The following is a 13,886-nucleotide window of genomic DNA, read 5'->3' as shown; positions in this document are numbered from 1 at the left end:
GGTTTCTGCGACAAGCCGCTTACGTTTGCCTGAGCCGTGTTGCCGGGGACCGGCGACCTTTCACCCCTACCTTCCCACAGGAGCGCCCCGGCCCCCGCTCCCTCCCCAACCGCCGGCGCGCGCCCTCACCGCGCACGCGCTCCCCTCGTGCGCGCACACGCCCGCGCACACACACTCCCTCACCCCCGCCCGCGGTGTTCCCCCTCACCCCCCAGCTGCCCCGTCGGCTGAAGCATCGGCGCTGGGAGGCGGCGGCGCTGCTGAGAGGCAGGGACCCGAGCGCGAAGTGTGTGGGAGTCTACGAACTCAACCCCTCTCTACCCTCCCCTCACAGCCACCCCCCTCCCTCCCCGCCAGCCCCCCCCAACAAGCGGGAGAAATAATGAGCGAGACCGGGCGGCAGCAGCAGCAGCGCCGAGCAGCCCAGGCAACGGCAGAACCGCTCCGGCAGCGGCGGCGGCGGCAGCACCAGCAGCGGGAGCGAGCGCAGCGCTAGCGCGGCGCGGGGACCGCCGCGCTCCTTCCCGGCTCCTGCCCTCCTCTGCCGCTCGCTCCTTTCTCGACATCCACCTCCTTCCCCTCCTCCTGCTCATTCACTCTTTCCCTCACTCTCCCCTCCTCCTCGGCTTCTCCCCGCGCCCCGCCAACCCTCGCGCTCTCCCACTCCCTCTGCCCGTCCTCCCCGGTCCCCTCCTCCCGCTCATTCACTCGCCCCTCTCCCTTCTCCACTCTCTCCCCCTCTCTCCTTTCTTCTTCTTCTTTCACCCTCCGTCTCTCACACCCCCTCCATTCCCCTGTCTCCTTTCTGACACTGCACTGCAGCTGCTCCTCAGCCCTGCCCCCTCCCCAGTGAGAACAAACCAGCAACATTGCTTTTTTTCTTAAAGAGATTTATATTGATCCGATTAAAAAAAAAAAACCTTAAGAAACCCCAAACGCAAAAAAAAAAAAAAAAAAAAAGAAAAAAGAAAAAAAAAAAAGGAAAAAGAAAAAAAGAAAAAGAAAAGAAAAAGCCAAAACAAAAGGGAGAACCTTCTCCCGGTAGCAGCGGCAGGAACTGCAAACATGATGGCGGCAGCTCCCATCCAGCAGAACGGGACCCACACTGGGGTTCCCATAGACCTGGACCCGCCGGACTCGCGGAAAAGGCCGCTGGAAGCCCCCCCTGAAGCCGGCAGCACCAAGAGGACCAATACGGGCGGTGGGTATCGCTTCCACCTCCCCGCTGGCCCCATCCCCCGCCGCCCGCCCCTGCCTCCCTCCCTCTCGCCGTCCTCCCTCCCTCCCTCCCGCGGCCCGGACACCTCCAGCCCGAACCCGGCGGCTCCTGCGCCCCTGCCCCGCGCCCCCTCCCCTGCACCTGCCCCGTTCCTAGGTGTCCCCTACACATTTCCATTTCTGTGTTTATCATTCATCAAAATGGCGACCAGTTTTTCGGAATAGACCTATCTTTCCATTTAATCGGTCCAGAGGTTGACCATGTAAATATCCTAGACCTGGGCAAGGCGGTCCATTCAGGAGGAGGAGGAGGATGACCCCGGAGTGAGGTGATGGCCGCCCGAAGATGCGCGCTGCGTTTAACAGTCTGATAAAATAAATAAATAAATGGCACTTGGGTAGCGGATTGCGAATGATTGGGGCGCCGGAGAGTTTTTCCTCTCTCCATCCTCTTGCTTTGGGCCACAAGTAGTATGCAAAATCTTGATGAGTGCATGCCCTTACCGCACTTAGATTGTCGGTGCAAATATTTCATTGATTTGTCTTCAGGGGGGTGCATACGAGGTTGGGGGTGTCTGGAACGGTGACTTGTTAGTTAACATCCTGCGCTTCCTTGGAAGATGAGTTTTAACGGGACCGATATCGCTTCTTCATTTGCACTGGAGTCATCTTAACAATGCACCCAATGCATCGAAGCAGAGGTGAATTTATCTCCAGCATATGCATTGTAGACGGATGGGGGTCTTTTGAGTGGCACACCGCAACATTTGGAACATTCATTCACATTAAGAAAGCTGGATTTACCGGGGTGTCTCCTGTATAAGACGTGATCAAGTTGATGGAAATTAAAGTTTGTGGAGTTGGCTTTATTTTCTAAAACATTTCATTTTATTTTTCCTGGTTCTTCGACTCCCTCTCCGTTTTAAAAGTTGTGATTATTTTGGGAAAGGAACATTATCTGTTTTGTCACTTTTAATAGTATTTAATATAAATGACTCCTAAGCTTTTTAGTATTGGCAAAATTCTTCTTAAGGTCCTTTAATTAATGAGCTTAAAGGAGCTCACGGTAGACTAAGAACTGCTAAAGAAATGCACTAGGATTAGTTAGATTTGCCAGTCCACCACACTGAGTTATTTTCTGGCAGTTATTGAAGACTTGGAATACACCCCACAGTTTGAGTGGATTATTTGGTAGGAGAATGGTTGTTTTGCGGACTTTAAGTAGGATATAGGCAATGGCTAATTGTAGTCCTTATGTGTCTGTTAATGACAAATAAATACAGCTCATCACTATTTACAGTCCTGGGCTTTTCTTCTTTTTCAATATGTTAAGTGAAGGTTCGTCATCTTATAAATCTCTGAAGTTTTGTTAAAGGGTCAGTTCATTTCATTTTGCCACAGATAGAATTGGAAGATTTCCATGTTTGGAATAACAACTGGAATTTAGTCACCAGTCTTTACAGTGCTGCAAAATAATAGAATATGTTTATATTTTAATTCCAAGCTTTGAAAGTATAAATCCTATAAAATGGGAAACATTTTGTACATATTTGTTTTTCAGTGTAATTGGCTTATTTTCATTCTCAAAACATGTTTAACTTCATATTTCCTGCAGTTATATACCCAGTGCTTTAGTTGCTGTTTTTCTCTCTTGAGGGTGGAGAGGGGATACAAAGTTTGAAATACTGTGTTAACCGAGTATATTTCTTTGCATTTTTCAGAAGACGGCCAGTATTTTCTAAAGGTTCTCATACCTAGTTATGCTGCTGGATCTATAATTGGGAAGGGAGGACAGACAATTGTTCAGTTGCAAAAAGAAACTGGAGCCACCATCAAGCTGTCTAAGTCCAAAGATTTTTACCCAGGTAGGTGCAATGGTGAAGAGATTGTTTGATGAGCTCCCTACAGGAAGGAAAGATCTACATGTGTTGTATGCTGTCTTGAAAGAATTTTTAAACAATACTGGAGACTTTATTTAGATATTGCTTTATTGGAGTATGTTGTGGAAAAATTTTCAGATTATTTCTATTGTTGATTATGCCTTTTTCCTATAATTGCTGTAGTGTGTATGTGAATTAGACCAGTTGCAAGATGATTCGGGTATTTCTGAATAATTCTTACTAGCAAAAAAATTCAAAAATTTCAAGATAGAAACCTGGACATCTGGCATCAGGAAATAGGGTTCTTCTGAAGTTTTCAGACATCGTTGTAATGACAATTAGCTTAGAGTGAATTCCGAAGAGGGGGGTAGGGAGGCTTCTTAAAGAATGGACCATTTACTTCTGAATCCATTATGTACCTCTTTCTGCTTCATTGCTTTGTTTGTTGGCCTTGGAGTGAAGTAAAGAGGACAAATGTTGCCTCTTCAGATTTTTTTTTAATATTTCAGTTTTAATGCAATTGATATAAGGAAATTTATACTGTTATGCAAGAAGTAAAATAATGCTTCAGAATTCATGTTAACTTAAGAGCTAAATTTGATTAAATATGTTGACAGTTAGTGTAGTACAGTAACCTACTGGAATATGGGAAGTTTCCTGGGTGGTATAAATTTTTTGATTTTTACTTTCAAGTATGCCTTCTTAAGTGTTAAATAGCTCTGCATGTCCATCTTTTTCTTTTTCTTTTTTATATTTTGCTAATCACTGTATGTATTTTAGGTTTAAGAGAAAAGTCTCTAATTGAGTAGTACATTTCCTAGATAAAACATTATCAGCTGATTTGCTTTTATTTAAATCTAGGTTTTTTTTAAAGGTTATTTTATCTTTATGGCTATCAAAAACGTTAATTCAGTGCTGAGGGAACCAATACTGCTTTAATTTTTTTTCTTCCTGGTGGAAAAGAAAAGCTGATTTGCTTTCAGTGATCTAATTCAGTAAGAGTTCTTTAATACAGCAAAGACATCTGGCATGAATGTAAGCAGAACATTTGGAGGACTTCTTTTTCATAGCCAATCACTTGGTGTTAGAAACAGACCATTATACTGGATAAGAAGGTTTTAGAATGGTTGAAACTATCATTCAGTTTTATAAATTAAATGTAGTATTTTTTGTAAGCATTAAACTAAAATGTAATATATTAGACACGATGTTCCTCTAAAGTTTGTTTCCTGTGAGTGTAGTTTTGCAGATGGCTGTCCTTGTCTCTGAAACTTCCCTTATGTATTAAGAAAGTTTGCTAACATATTCCCATTCATATATTTAAAAGGTATATTAGGATAAAAGAAAATCAATATGGGATTGTGAAAACCCTTAGTACAAATAAAAGCACTCAAAAGAGCTTGATTGCAGAATTAATAATGTGATAGTTCTAGGAAAAGAGGTGCAATAGTAAATTGAATTCACTGTCAATAGATGAAAATGAAATAGCTTTTTTGCATTATACATGAGGTGGTATCAGATGTGCAGGGATGTTACAGAAAATTAGTGTTTATCAAGGATATTCCAAATAGTAAATTAAATGTCTTTTAATTTGAATATAGTTTATTTTCAGTGGGTTGGAAAGGGTGCACTGAGAATTAGATCTTTTGTTTTTAGTCCACTTAGTTGTACATTTTTTGCTTATTACATTGAAATTGAATATTTTATTTATAGTTCTGAGGCATGTTATTTGTATAGAGCAAGAATATCTGTTGGAAAAAAATGGAAAGCTGGAATGCGTTGAATAAAATTCGAGTGTGTAGTGACGTAACCTGATCAAATGTGAGTTGAAATGTTGGATAAAAGAAGGCTATACTTTGCCGGTAACAGGTGGAAACCAATCATACAGTGTGGAATCAATTTTAAGGATAAAATAAAGCCTTGTAGTTTATAAGAAGCTTAAAGAATTCTGAACAGTTTGTATTAAAATACAATTTTAACCAGATTATTACCTGTTTGGACAGATAATCTCTTTGCTTCAGATAGACTTTAATTTTAATAGTCTTTCTCTTCACACTTGACCACAAGTCTGCAGAATAATTTAAGATCCCGGTATTCTTCAACATAGCCTCTGAGCTCTTTTCAATTTCTCTTACTCAGATGTACGTAAGGGACACTTACCTTGCACATCTCAGATGAACTAAACTGTGATCTTATCATGAAGTTATAAAGAATTTCTTATAGGATTAATGAAATCATTTGGAATCCCATTTTTGTGTCTTTCATACATATATGAAGTTCTTAAAGCTATATATATGTATATTTATGACTGTCGTAATCTACTAGAATAAATATGCGTAGTGTTTATTTCATGAAGCCCTTTTCTGTTTCTTATTTGGTAAGAGAGCATATTTGGGGAAAAGTCTACTTTAGTTGTATAACCTAATGGATTTTCTCAAATTACCCAAGTTTTTAAACAATGTAATTGTGTTTGTAAGGTTTAGTTAAAATACTAGTGTGTTTTCGAAAACTTTCTTCAGGATGTATAACACCGAATACAGACACACTTTGGGGACATTTTAATACATTTTAACTCAAACGATAAGTGCTTTAAAAAATTATAGCCAGTATAATTTCCTTGTATGCTTATTTGTTTTTCTTATTTCTTTAGAAAATATCTTAAGCAACCCTGCCTTTATGAGTAATTTTTAAAATTATAGTTGAAATGAAGAAAACATTTTTGTACATTAATTTGACAATTTGTACAGCTGGATATTGCATTGTATTTTTCAATGTCATGTATTAAATAACAAACGAGAAAATTGTGTGATGAGGAATTGTAAAATGTATTCTTCAATTACTGCAATCAGATAAAATGATCTGCAAGTAGATCATTTTTGCTGTACTACATAATCCATTTATCTATTTCAAAATCAAATCTTACAGAGTACTGACTTAATTCTGGTGGTTTAGGAATATACCTTTTTTCCTTACATGATTAGAGCAAGCCAATTTGATTTACTTATATATCTTTTTATAATTAGTTTATAGCAAGTTACTTTGTAGTAAAAAACAGCTTTCTTGGTTTGAGGAATATATTATTGTATTCCTTTTCAGAATGATGATAGTTTATGTTTATTCTTTTATTTGGCATAAGGATATGTTTGGGTTTTGTTAATAAACATACTGATTTTTATCTGTAGAAATTATTTAATGGATGGTTCAGGTAGGTAATCCGAAAAACTTACTGAGTGCATTATTGATTGGAAATGATAACGGATGTATGCAATAAATATTTTCTTATATTCCTTAGATTTTAGAACATATCATAGTATACTTATTTTTATTCTATTATATGATATTCATTACATCAGTCAAACAGAATCCTTCATTATGGTGTTGGAATCTGTGTCTATTTTACACTGTTTTTGTATTTGTGGTTATAAAACTCGGATCACGTTTAATAAAAAATATTTCATTTTATGGTTCCTTATTTAAAATTTGAACTTATTATTTGTACATTCATTATATTTCAATTTTTCTTACTGTCCAAATTGGGTGGTGCTTTTTAAAAAAAACACAGACCATTATACGTTTTTTTAAATCATAAAAAAGCAGAATGTAAGTGAAATTTTTTATAGGGAAGGAAAGACCCAACATTGCTTTTATTTTGAAAAGGGGAAAATATAGTGGCCAAATTAAACTTTAGAACTAGAATTGTATAATTATGATAATTTTTTGCAAATCAGAGGATATAATGAATTTAAAACATTATTTCTGTTTACATCATTGAAGGAAGAGTGTTATGATATTGGTAGTACATATGAATGTGAATCTCTTACAGCTTCTAAAAGTTGCAGTCTGTACTTTGATCTTAGATGCAAAGAATATTGGACATTTATTGGTATATATGTTAAGGCAAAATTAGTGATAAATAGAACTATAACAAGTAGAGAAAATAAAACAGTGTAATTTCCAACATTGTTGGGTGGATTTAATAGGAAAATTATCATTACACTAGGTCATACCTTTGATTTTAGTATCTTCAAAGAGTTGCTAAAGTGTTTTTCCTTGAATCTTAAAGTTGTAATGTTTATTTGACACATTACCTATTGTTAGGGTTACTTTTATGTTTTATCTCTATATCTAGAGTTGAAGGAGAAACATAATCCTTTACTTAAACATTAGTATCTGAAAATTTGCTGTATTTTGGTTTAATTTTTAATACTTTATTTTCTTACTTTAAGCAATACGAAATCTTAACATAGGAAGGAACATTACTGGCATAGCACAATCTATATTAACATTACAGTTTCCAAAAGATACAATTTTATTCTTATCTTGTATATGCAAATGTTTTGTGGGGTTTTTAGAAAGATAAATTAGCACTAAAAATTTTAGCTGTACATTTTATTTGATTCCTTTTTGTATCATTTTGATATTGATATAGTAAGTTATAAGACATCATTAATTTATAGTGTTGGTGTTTTCATGAATCATATACACAATGTCGCTTTGAAATTTGCTTTTTGATGCTTTCTGGGCTTTGGAAAAATAGCTCATTTAAAATTTGTGTCATTGTAATGAAATCTATCTAACAACATTGTCTTGCAAATGCTTCCCCAAAGGATTTCAGGAATAGTTTAAACATAATGAACACATTTGGTGATATAGTTCAATACTTATGTATTGAAGATGTTTCATACAGCAAGAGGAAAAATTATCTGTGTCTTGAAAATGCTAAGGAGTATGTGATATTACTAAAATCCTGACCGACAACCATCAATTAAAAACTTATGTATTTTATAGTTGTATTATTTGGGGTTTTTTTTGCTCTGGCTTCAGACAATTAATTTTTTAAAAATATTATTAAATGACACAAATTACATTTATTGACTACATGTTATGCCACTTGTTAACTAAATTTCAGTGCCTAATAAACATTTTTTACCATAGAACTTTTAACTACAGAGTCTTAGTTGTGTCCAGTTTAGTGGAGCTATATTTTAAAACACAACTTTTATGAGTAAGTGCTGCTTTTCAAAATAAAACTGGGGGGACGAAGGTGGGAGATTTGTGCTTGATTGCCATCTCATTTCCATCTTTGGATACAGCTTTAGCATAAAGTTAAACAACATCTGCAGAGATCTGACTGACAAACATCTCTCTGGGACTCATCATTGCAGCCTGCAGCAGGTGCATTCAGCTTTGCAGTCTTTTCCAAAAAGAGGTTAGTTTGTTTTAACATTTATCAGTAGACCAGTGGGAGCAAGTGACTAGAGAGAAGAGGTTAGTTGTCACTTGTTCAGTACTGGAATACTACAGGTAATTGGACTGGACTGGTGGGAGCTGCAACAGTGTATAATCTCACGTTGCACTGCAGCTGCTATGGAGCTTAATTATCCTGACCCTTAGAGACTGAAGTGTCATGGTATAAGACGCAACACGCAAGGAATGAAGTAGTGGTTTTCAATACTTTCTGATACTTGGGTTGATGAAGTTTCCATTTTCCTCATCTTATTCTTTAAAGGTATGGCATCAGCTTTCCCATATCTTTAATATGGAAATATTTTCAACTGAATTGATTTTTCATGAGTCTGATAGAATATATATAAAACAAGGATAGGGTCTTTAGGTATAGAAATAAAAAGAAAATAACCTTAAGTGAGAAGCATTTACATTTCATGATTCCACCAGTACATATTTAAAACATGAGTGAGTGGAAATAAGTGGAAGTACTTGGTAGTTTTTTAAAAAATATTATCTCAGATTACCATTTATTTTTTATAGGAAGTTAAAAAAATGTAATATTTAAGTTGTATCTTTTTAGAATATTGATGGCTTTGGCAAGTAAACTTTGCAGAGTAGTTTGAAGTGTTCCAACAAACAGGACAGGTGTAGCATATTAAAAATATTTTTTAAGATTTTGAACTTAATGAGTCCTATTGAAATATTTCCCACATTTAATTACAAGTAAATTAAAATTTAGTCAAAATCTCAAAAAATTGGTCTGTCATTTATTTCCGTTGTTTTTAACTTTTCAATCTGTTTGAAGTATTGACTTTGAGTATGCATCTATGACATATGTAAGTTTCTTGTGTGTTCTAATAGTATTCCCAGTGAATATAGATATCACAGTCCTGTTCATTAATCAGCCCTTAAATAGGCAATATATTCAAAGGTAAAAATACATTTAAACAAAATCTGGCAAAATCTGTATTATCTCAAAATAATTTGGAATGTAAAAACCATTTGAAGTCTTTGTAAAACAGTTTTATAGCTTTGACTTTTCTACTAACTTTACTAATCTGAATTTTTTGGTATCCACTGAATATAATTTGTTATTTACCAAAGAGTAATTAAGTTTTGGAGTTTTCACAGATTTTTTTTCTAACATTTTTGGAAACTATGTATTTTTCCTGAAGGAGTATTTACCAGTATTGGTAATAACTGATTGATACTGAAGATACTACTTGAGAAGAAAATAAGTTTTACTTTAATTATGAATAGATGGTAATTATAGTAGTTAAAGAAATAAGATTAAAGCTATGCTGTCTAGAGGTCAAGAGATTCATTTCAGTACTTTAAAACATAAATTATTTTATTCTCAAAGTTTTTCATTTTTGACATGATTAACTATTTTTAATCAATTCTCATCAATATAAAAATACTTTAAAATTTCACATATATACTTTTGCTATAATTTTTAACTTTTTGTTTAATAAGACATTGAATAAGAATAAACATTTTAAGACTACAAGTAAAAAAGAGGATTATTTACACTGATAAACTTTTTGAGATGTTTTCAGTATTTTCCAAGTTTCACACCACTGTATGGATATCCTTTTCTATGACAAATCTTGATCATGAAAACACCTACTATCTGCACTCCATCACTGATATTTTGCTGCTTCCTGCAGGGCCTGTCATAGCATTGTTGGCAGGAACAGATGAAAAATGAAATTAATGTCTTGAGGTTTTTAACAGCAAAATGATTAAGGTAAGATTATTTGGTCTGGAAAATAAAACATTTTTGTCAATTTTTCAATGAATTTTATTCAATAGGTTATACTGAAAATTGATGTTATATTTTTATTTTTTGTTTCAAGACTTGTTTATGTCATAATGATGTTCAATATATTTCTAATTTCTGATGAACTGTATTGCAAACTCAGTAATTTAAAAATTTTAGATGGTAGTGTTTTTTTACCTTCCTTGTGAAACTGAGCATACTTTTCAAAGTTCTGTGGAAGAAATTTTCAGTTCATTTTAAAGATGTTTGAGAATAGTTATACTCTCATGGCTCCATAATTTTACTCACAGTGTAAGTTTTCAGAGAAGTTTGTTAATTAAATAGGATTTCAAATCTTGCATTTCTTCTAGGATACAATAAATGCTCACGCCCAGTTTACTTAGGTCGAAAAAAATCATTCTGATATTAAAGAAGATTGTCTTCATTTAAATTGTTAGTAATTTGCTGCTGTAGAAAATAGACTGGACTGAGATGAGTCTGTATTTTAAGATCCAATCTGGGGGGAAGGGCAGAATAGAACCAATAGTAGTGCATTTCAGTAACACAGAATAGTAGGTAATGGGGTACCTGCTATTTAAAAACAAAAACAAAAACATGGTTTTGTTTTATTTTTATGTTGCTAAATATTTTAGAAGAACTGTAGCTTTTTAATTTTCGTTATATTAATTCTTGAAATACCTGGTTTTAAAGTGGTTAGTGTTGGAGGCAAGTAAGCTCTTACTGGGAGAGCTCATTTACATGCTTAGTCCTTAATTATTCTTTGGATAACCTGTGTTTTTATTTTTCTACAACTAATATATGATGATTTCTTTAAAAAGTGGTGAAGGTAATTTTTTTTTTAAACTTGGTTTCATTCTTTAGTGTGAAGTAGGCCTGGAAGCTTTCTCTTGTTAATTATTTTGCATATTTATCAGATGCTTCCTATAAACCCTGGTGTAGGCAGCAATTTGGTAATCATTACTTAGAATTATTACAGGGTATCTTTTCTCCATTCAAGGAGTATAGGCATACTTTGCTTTACCCTGAGAAGTTTTGCTTTGCTATTTTCTCCTCAGATTTTTGTTTTGCTATTTTCTCCTTAGATTTTTGTTTTAATTTTTTTTTTTATATTGTAGCATCTCTGTTAAAGATTTAGCACAACACTTAGAAATAGCTGAGAGACTTTTTATTTAAAGGATTTGGAAAATCATTGAGTTGTGCAAATAGATCAAAGTGATGAAGTTCAGATGATCTCTTCTAAAACTTTGATTTAACAATTGAGAAAACCAAGGTACCAAGATATTAAGTGATTTACGTACGGTTTCTCTAATGCCAGTAATTGCCCTGTAGCTTTAAAATGTGTTTTCTGAATTTGTGGTGCAATTGTAGTAGGTACTTCATTCTCTTGTTTTGTTCTACTTTTTTTCCCCCTCCCTTTTGGATGTGACTCTGAGGAAATAAGTCCTTACCTCCTCTCTCTCCTTGTCTTAAAATGAATATATATATATATTTTAAACAGTCACGATGGCCTCGTGGTTATTTTGCCATTATTATTATTATTTTAGTTCATGTGCTACACTGAAGGAACATAGGCAAGGTGCTCTTTGGTCATTAGCAAATTTCTTTTAGAAATTTAGGATATCATAGGTTATATTTCCTGGAACATGTAGCCTGGTCATTTTCTCTTCCCTTAATTATACTGTTTGAAAGTGGCAGTATTTTTAGGGTGATTAGGTTTCTGCAGCATTGTTATTTTTCTTCATTTGTACTTTTTTTTTTCTTCCTTTCACCATTCCTTAGCTATACTTGTAAATTTTAATTTTTGGTTAGAGTATTGGCTTTCATTTAAAAAGTAGGCTCTCTAAGTTAAATTTTGTTTTCAAGAATTATTTTAATAATATCTGTATTTTCCATGTGTTTATGACTTTTATAGTAACACCCTTAAATATAGCGTATTTGGGTGAGTATTCATAACATTTGGTTCAATATATAAAATGTCATGATTAAAAAATAAGCATGAGGCTAATTGTAAGGCAACATAAGTAGAAATGTAGTTGTATTGTCCAGTACTTATTAATTTGAAAACATCACTGTTTTCTCTTTCTTAGCTGTTCATTTCATTAAGTTGATCTACTTAGTTAATTAGAATTCTGATACTATTTTCATTGTGTTATAGGCTTAAGGACTACTTTCTAATATAATCATAAAGGTACTTAGTGTGATTTTGAAGTCTTTTCCTTCTACAGTGCTAAATTAAAACAAAAATTTTTTTGTGATAGTCTTTACTCACATCAATTGAGTAATTGGATTAAGGTCCACTGATGTGGGGGAGTTTATGGCATCCTTCTTGCCTGCTGTGTGTTTAACATACAGCCCAATTGTTTAACCGTAGGTGGCACTGGAAATTTACATGAATGTATGAATGAATGACTGAATGAACAGTTTGAGATTTCTTCTGTGAAGTGCTCATGTAATACCAATACAGTGGATATAGAAGGCAGTCCATCTTTAGTTTTTCATTACACTTCTAGTTTACTTTAGTAATGATTTAAGAAATTTAAATGAACGAGAAATGCATAGGAGTGTTACGGTAGGTATTGGCTAGGTACAGTGGAGTATGACAGGGGAATTTTGCGTTCCGTTTAGCATGCTATCCTGCATGAAAGAAACTGAAATCCAGTATTATGGAGAGTTTGTTAAAGCCACCTCTGAAATGAAGACTACCTTTAAAATAACTTAAGCAACATGAGTTTAAGATTTAGTTATTAATAAAGTAATTAAAGGTATATATACTACAAGATTTTATAGCTGTATCACATTACAGTTTATTTATGGCCACATGGCCATATGTTCAATGAGGAACAAAGACCAATCATGATTTTTCTTGAGTACTAACCATCAAATTAAAGTGACATATTAGAAGTATGCTTACTAAATATTTTATTTGTAATATATTTTAATATCTTCTTTCCCAACTATAGTGGGGAAGTTAACATGTGACTTTGTTGGGGGTGGTTACATTGTTACATTTAGAAACTAGACAATTTGCTTTTCTAATTTGCCAAGAAAAAAGAAAAAAATACCAGCTGTATAGTAGAGGGGAACTTATTTGCTTATAGTTTGACCAACTTAAATATCAAGGTATTAGTATATGTTACTTTATTTGAAATCAAAATTTTAGGGAAGTTATTGAGTTTAGGATATTGTGGCATCTTTACATACTTTGTAAATACATGCAATTTAAAGAGATACATGAAATAAGAGTGTTTTTCTTGTATTAATACATTGTTTGATTTTTATCATAATAAACCAGTGAAACATCTAAGATTTAATAGATACACTATTTCATGCCTTGTGATTAGTCTTCCACATTTTTGTAAATTTTATTTATATTTTGAAAAGTAGTGGAGAACAGTGGGTTAAAATAACTCTATCATAGTGTTTCTTTACTTGTCTGTTTCCCCGTGCCCTTCTTTGTCACAGATTTTAAGTTTTATGAACATGAGTGGGCTTTGTTGGGTTTCGAACTAAGTGTACAATGCCCTGAAATCTTAGGTGGATACCAGGTTATAAGTTTGATAACTGTATAATGGAGAATTATATCTAGAAGTTGAAATTATCTCTGTTAGTATCAGGGTCTTGGGAGGAGGGGTTAGACTTCAAAGAAGACTTCAAAGAGAAACTGACAGGGTTTGGGGGACTGAATTTTAATTTGCTTGTTGAACAAAGGTGGAAGATCATTTGAAGCGTATATAGACATAAAGGTATGCAGCAATTCTGTTATATTCAGGGGTCTA

General features: G+C 34.6%; 1 protein-coding gene across 6 annotated transcripts in view; it reads left to right on the top strand.

Annotated features, from left to right (window-relative positions):
- Nucleotides 1–404: 404 nt before the first annotated feature.
- The window catches only part of NOVA1 (NOVA alternative splicing regulator 1), a 153,437-nt gene continuing 139,955 nt past the window's right edge, over nt 405–13,886 (top strand). For 2 of the 6 annotated variants that reach the window (XM_028850542.2, XM_077938596.1), the window contains exons 1-2: nt 405–1,201; nt 2,940–3,083. In XM_028850542.2, coding sequence (XP_028706375.1) covers nt 1,066–1,201; nt 2,940–3,083 — 280 coding nt within the window. In that variant the 5' untranslated portion in view covers nt 405–1,065. 6 annotated transcript variants of the gene reach the window in all.

This window comes from Macaca mulatta, chromosome 7 (assembly GCF_049350105.2).
Source record: "Macaca mulatta isolate MMU2019108-1 chromosome 7, T2T-MMU8v2.0, whole genome shotgun sequence".
Classification (NCBI taxonomy): Eukaryota; Metazoa; Chordata; class Mammalia; order Primates; family Cercopithecidae; genus Macaca; species Macaca mulatta.
The sequence above is the reverse complement of the archived record's forward strand: the minus strand, read 5'-3'. Positions and strand labels throughout refer to the sequence as shown.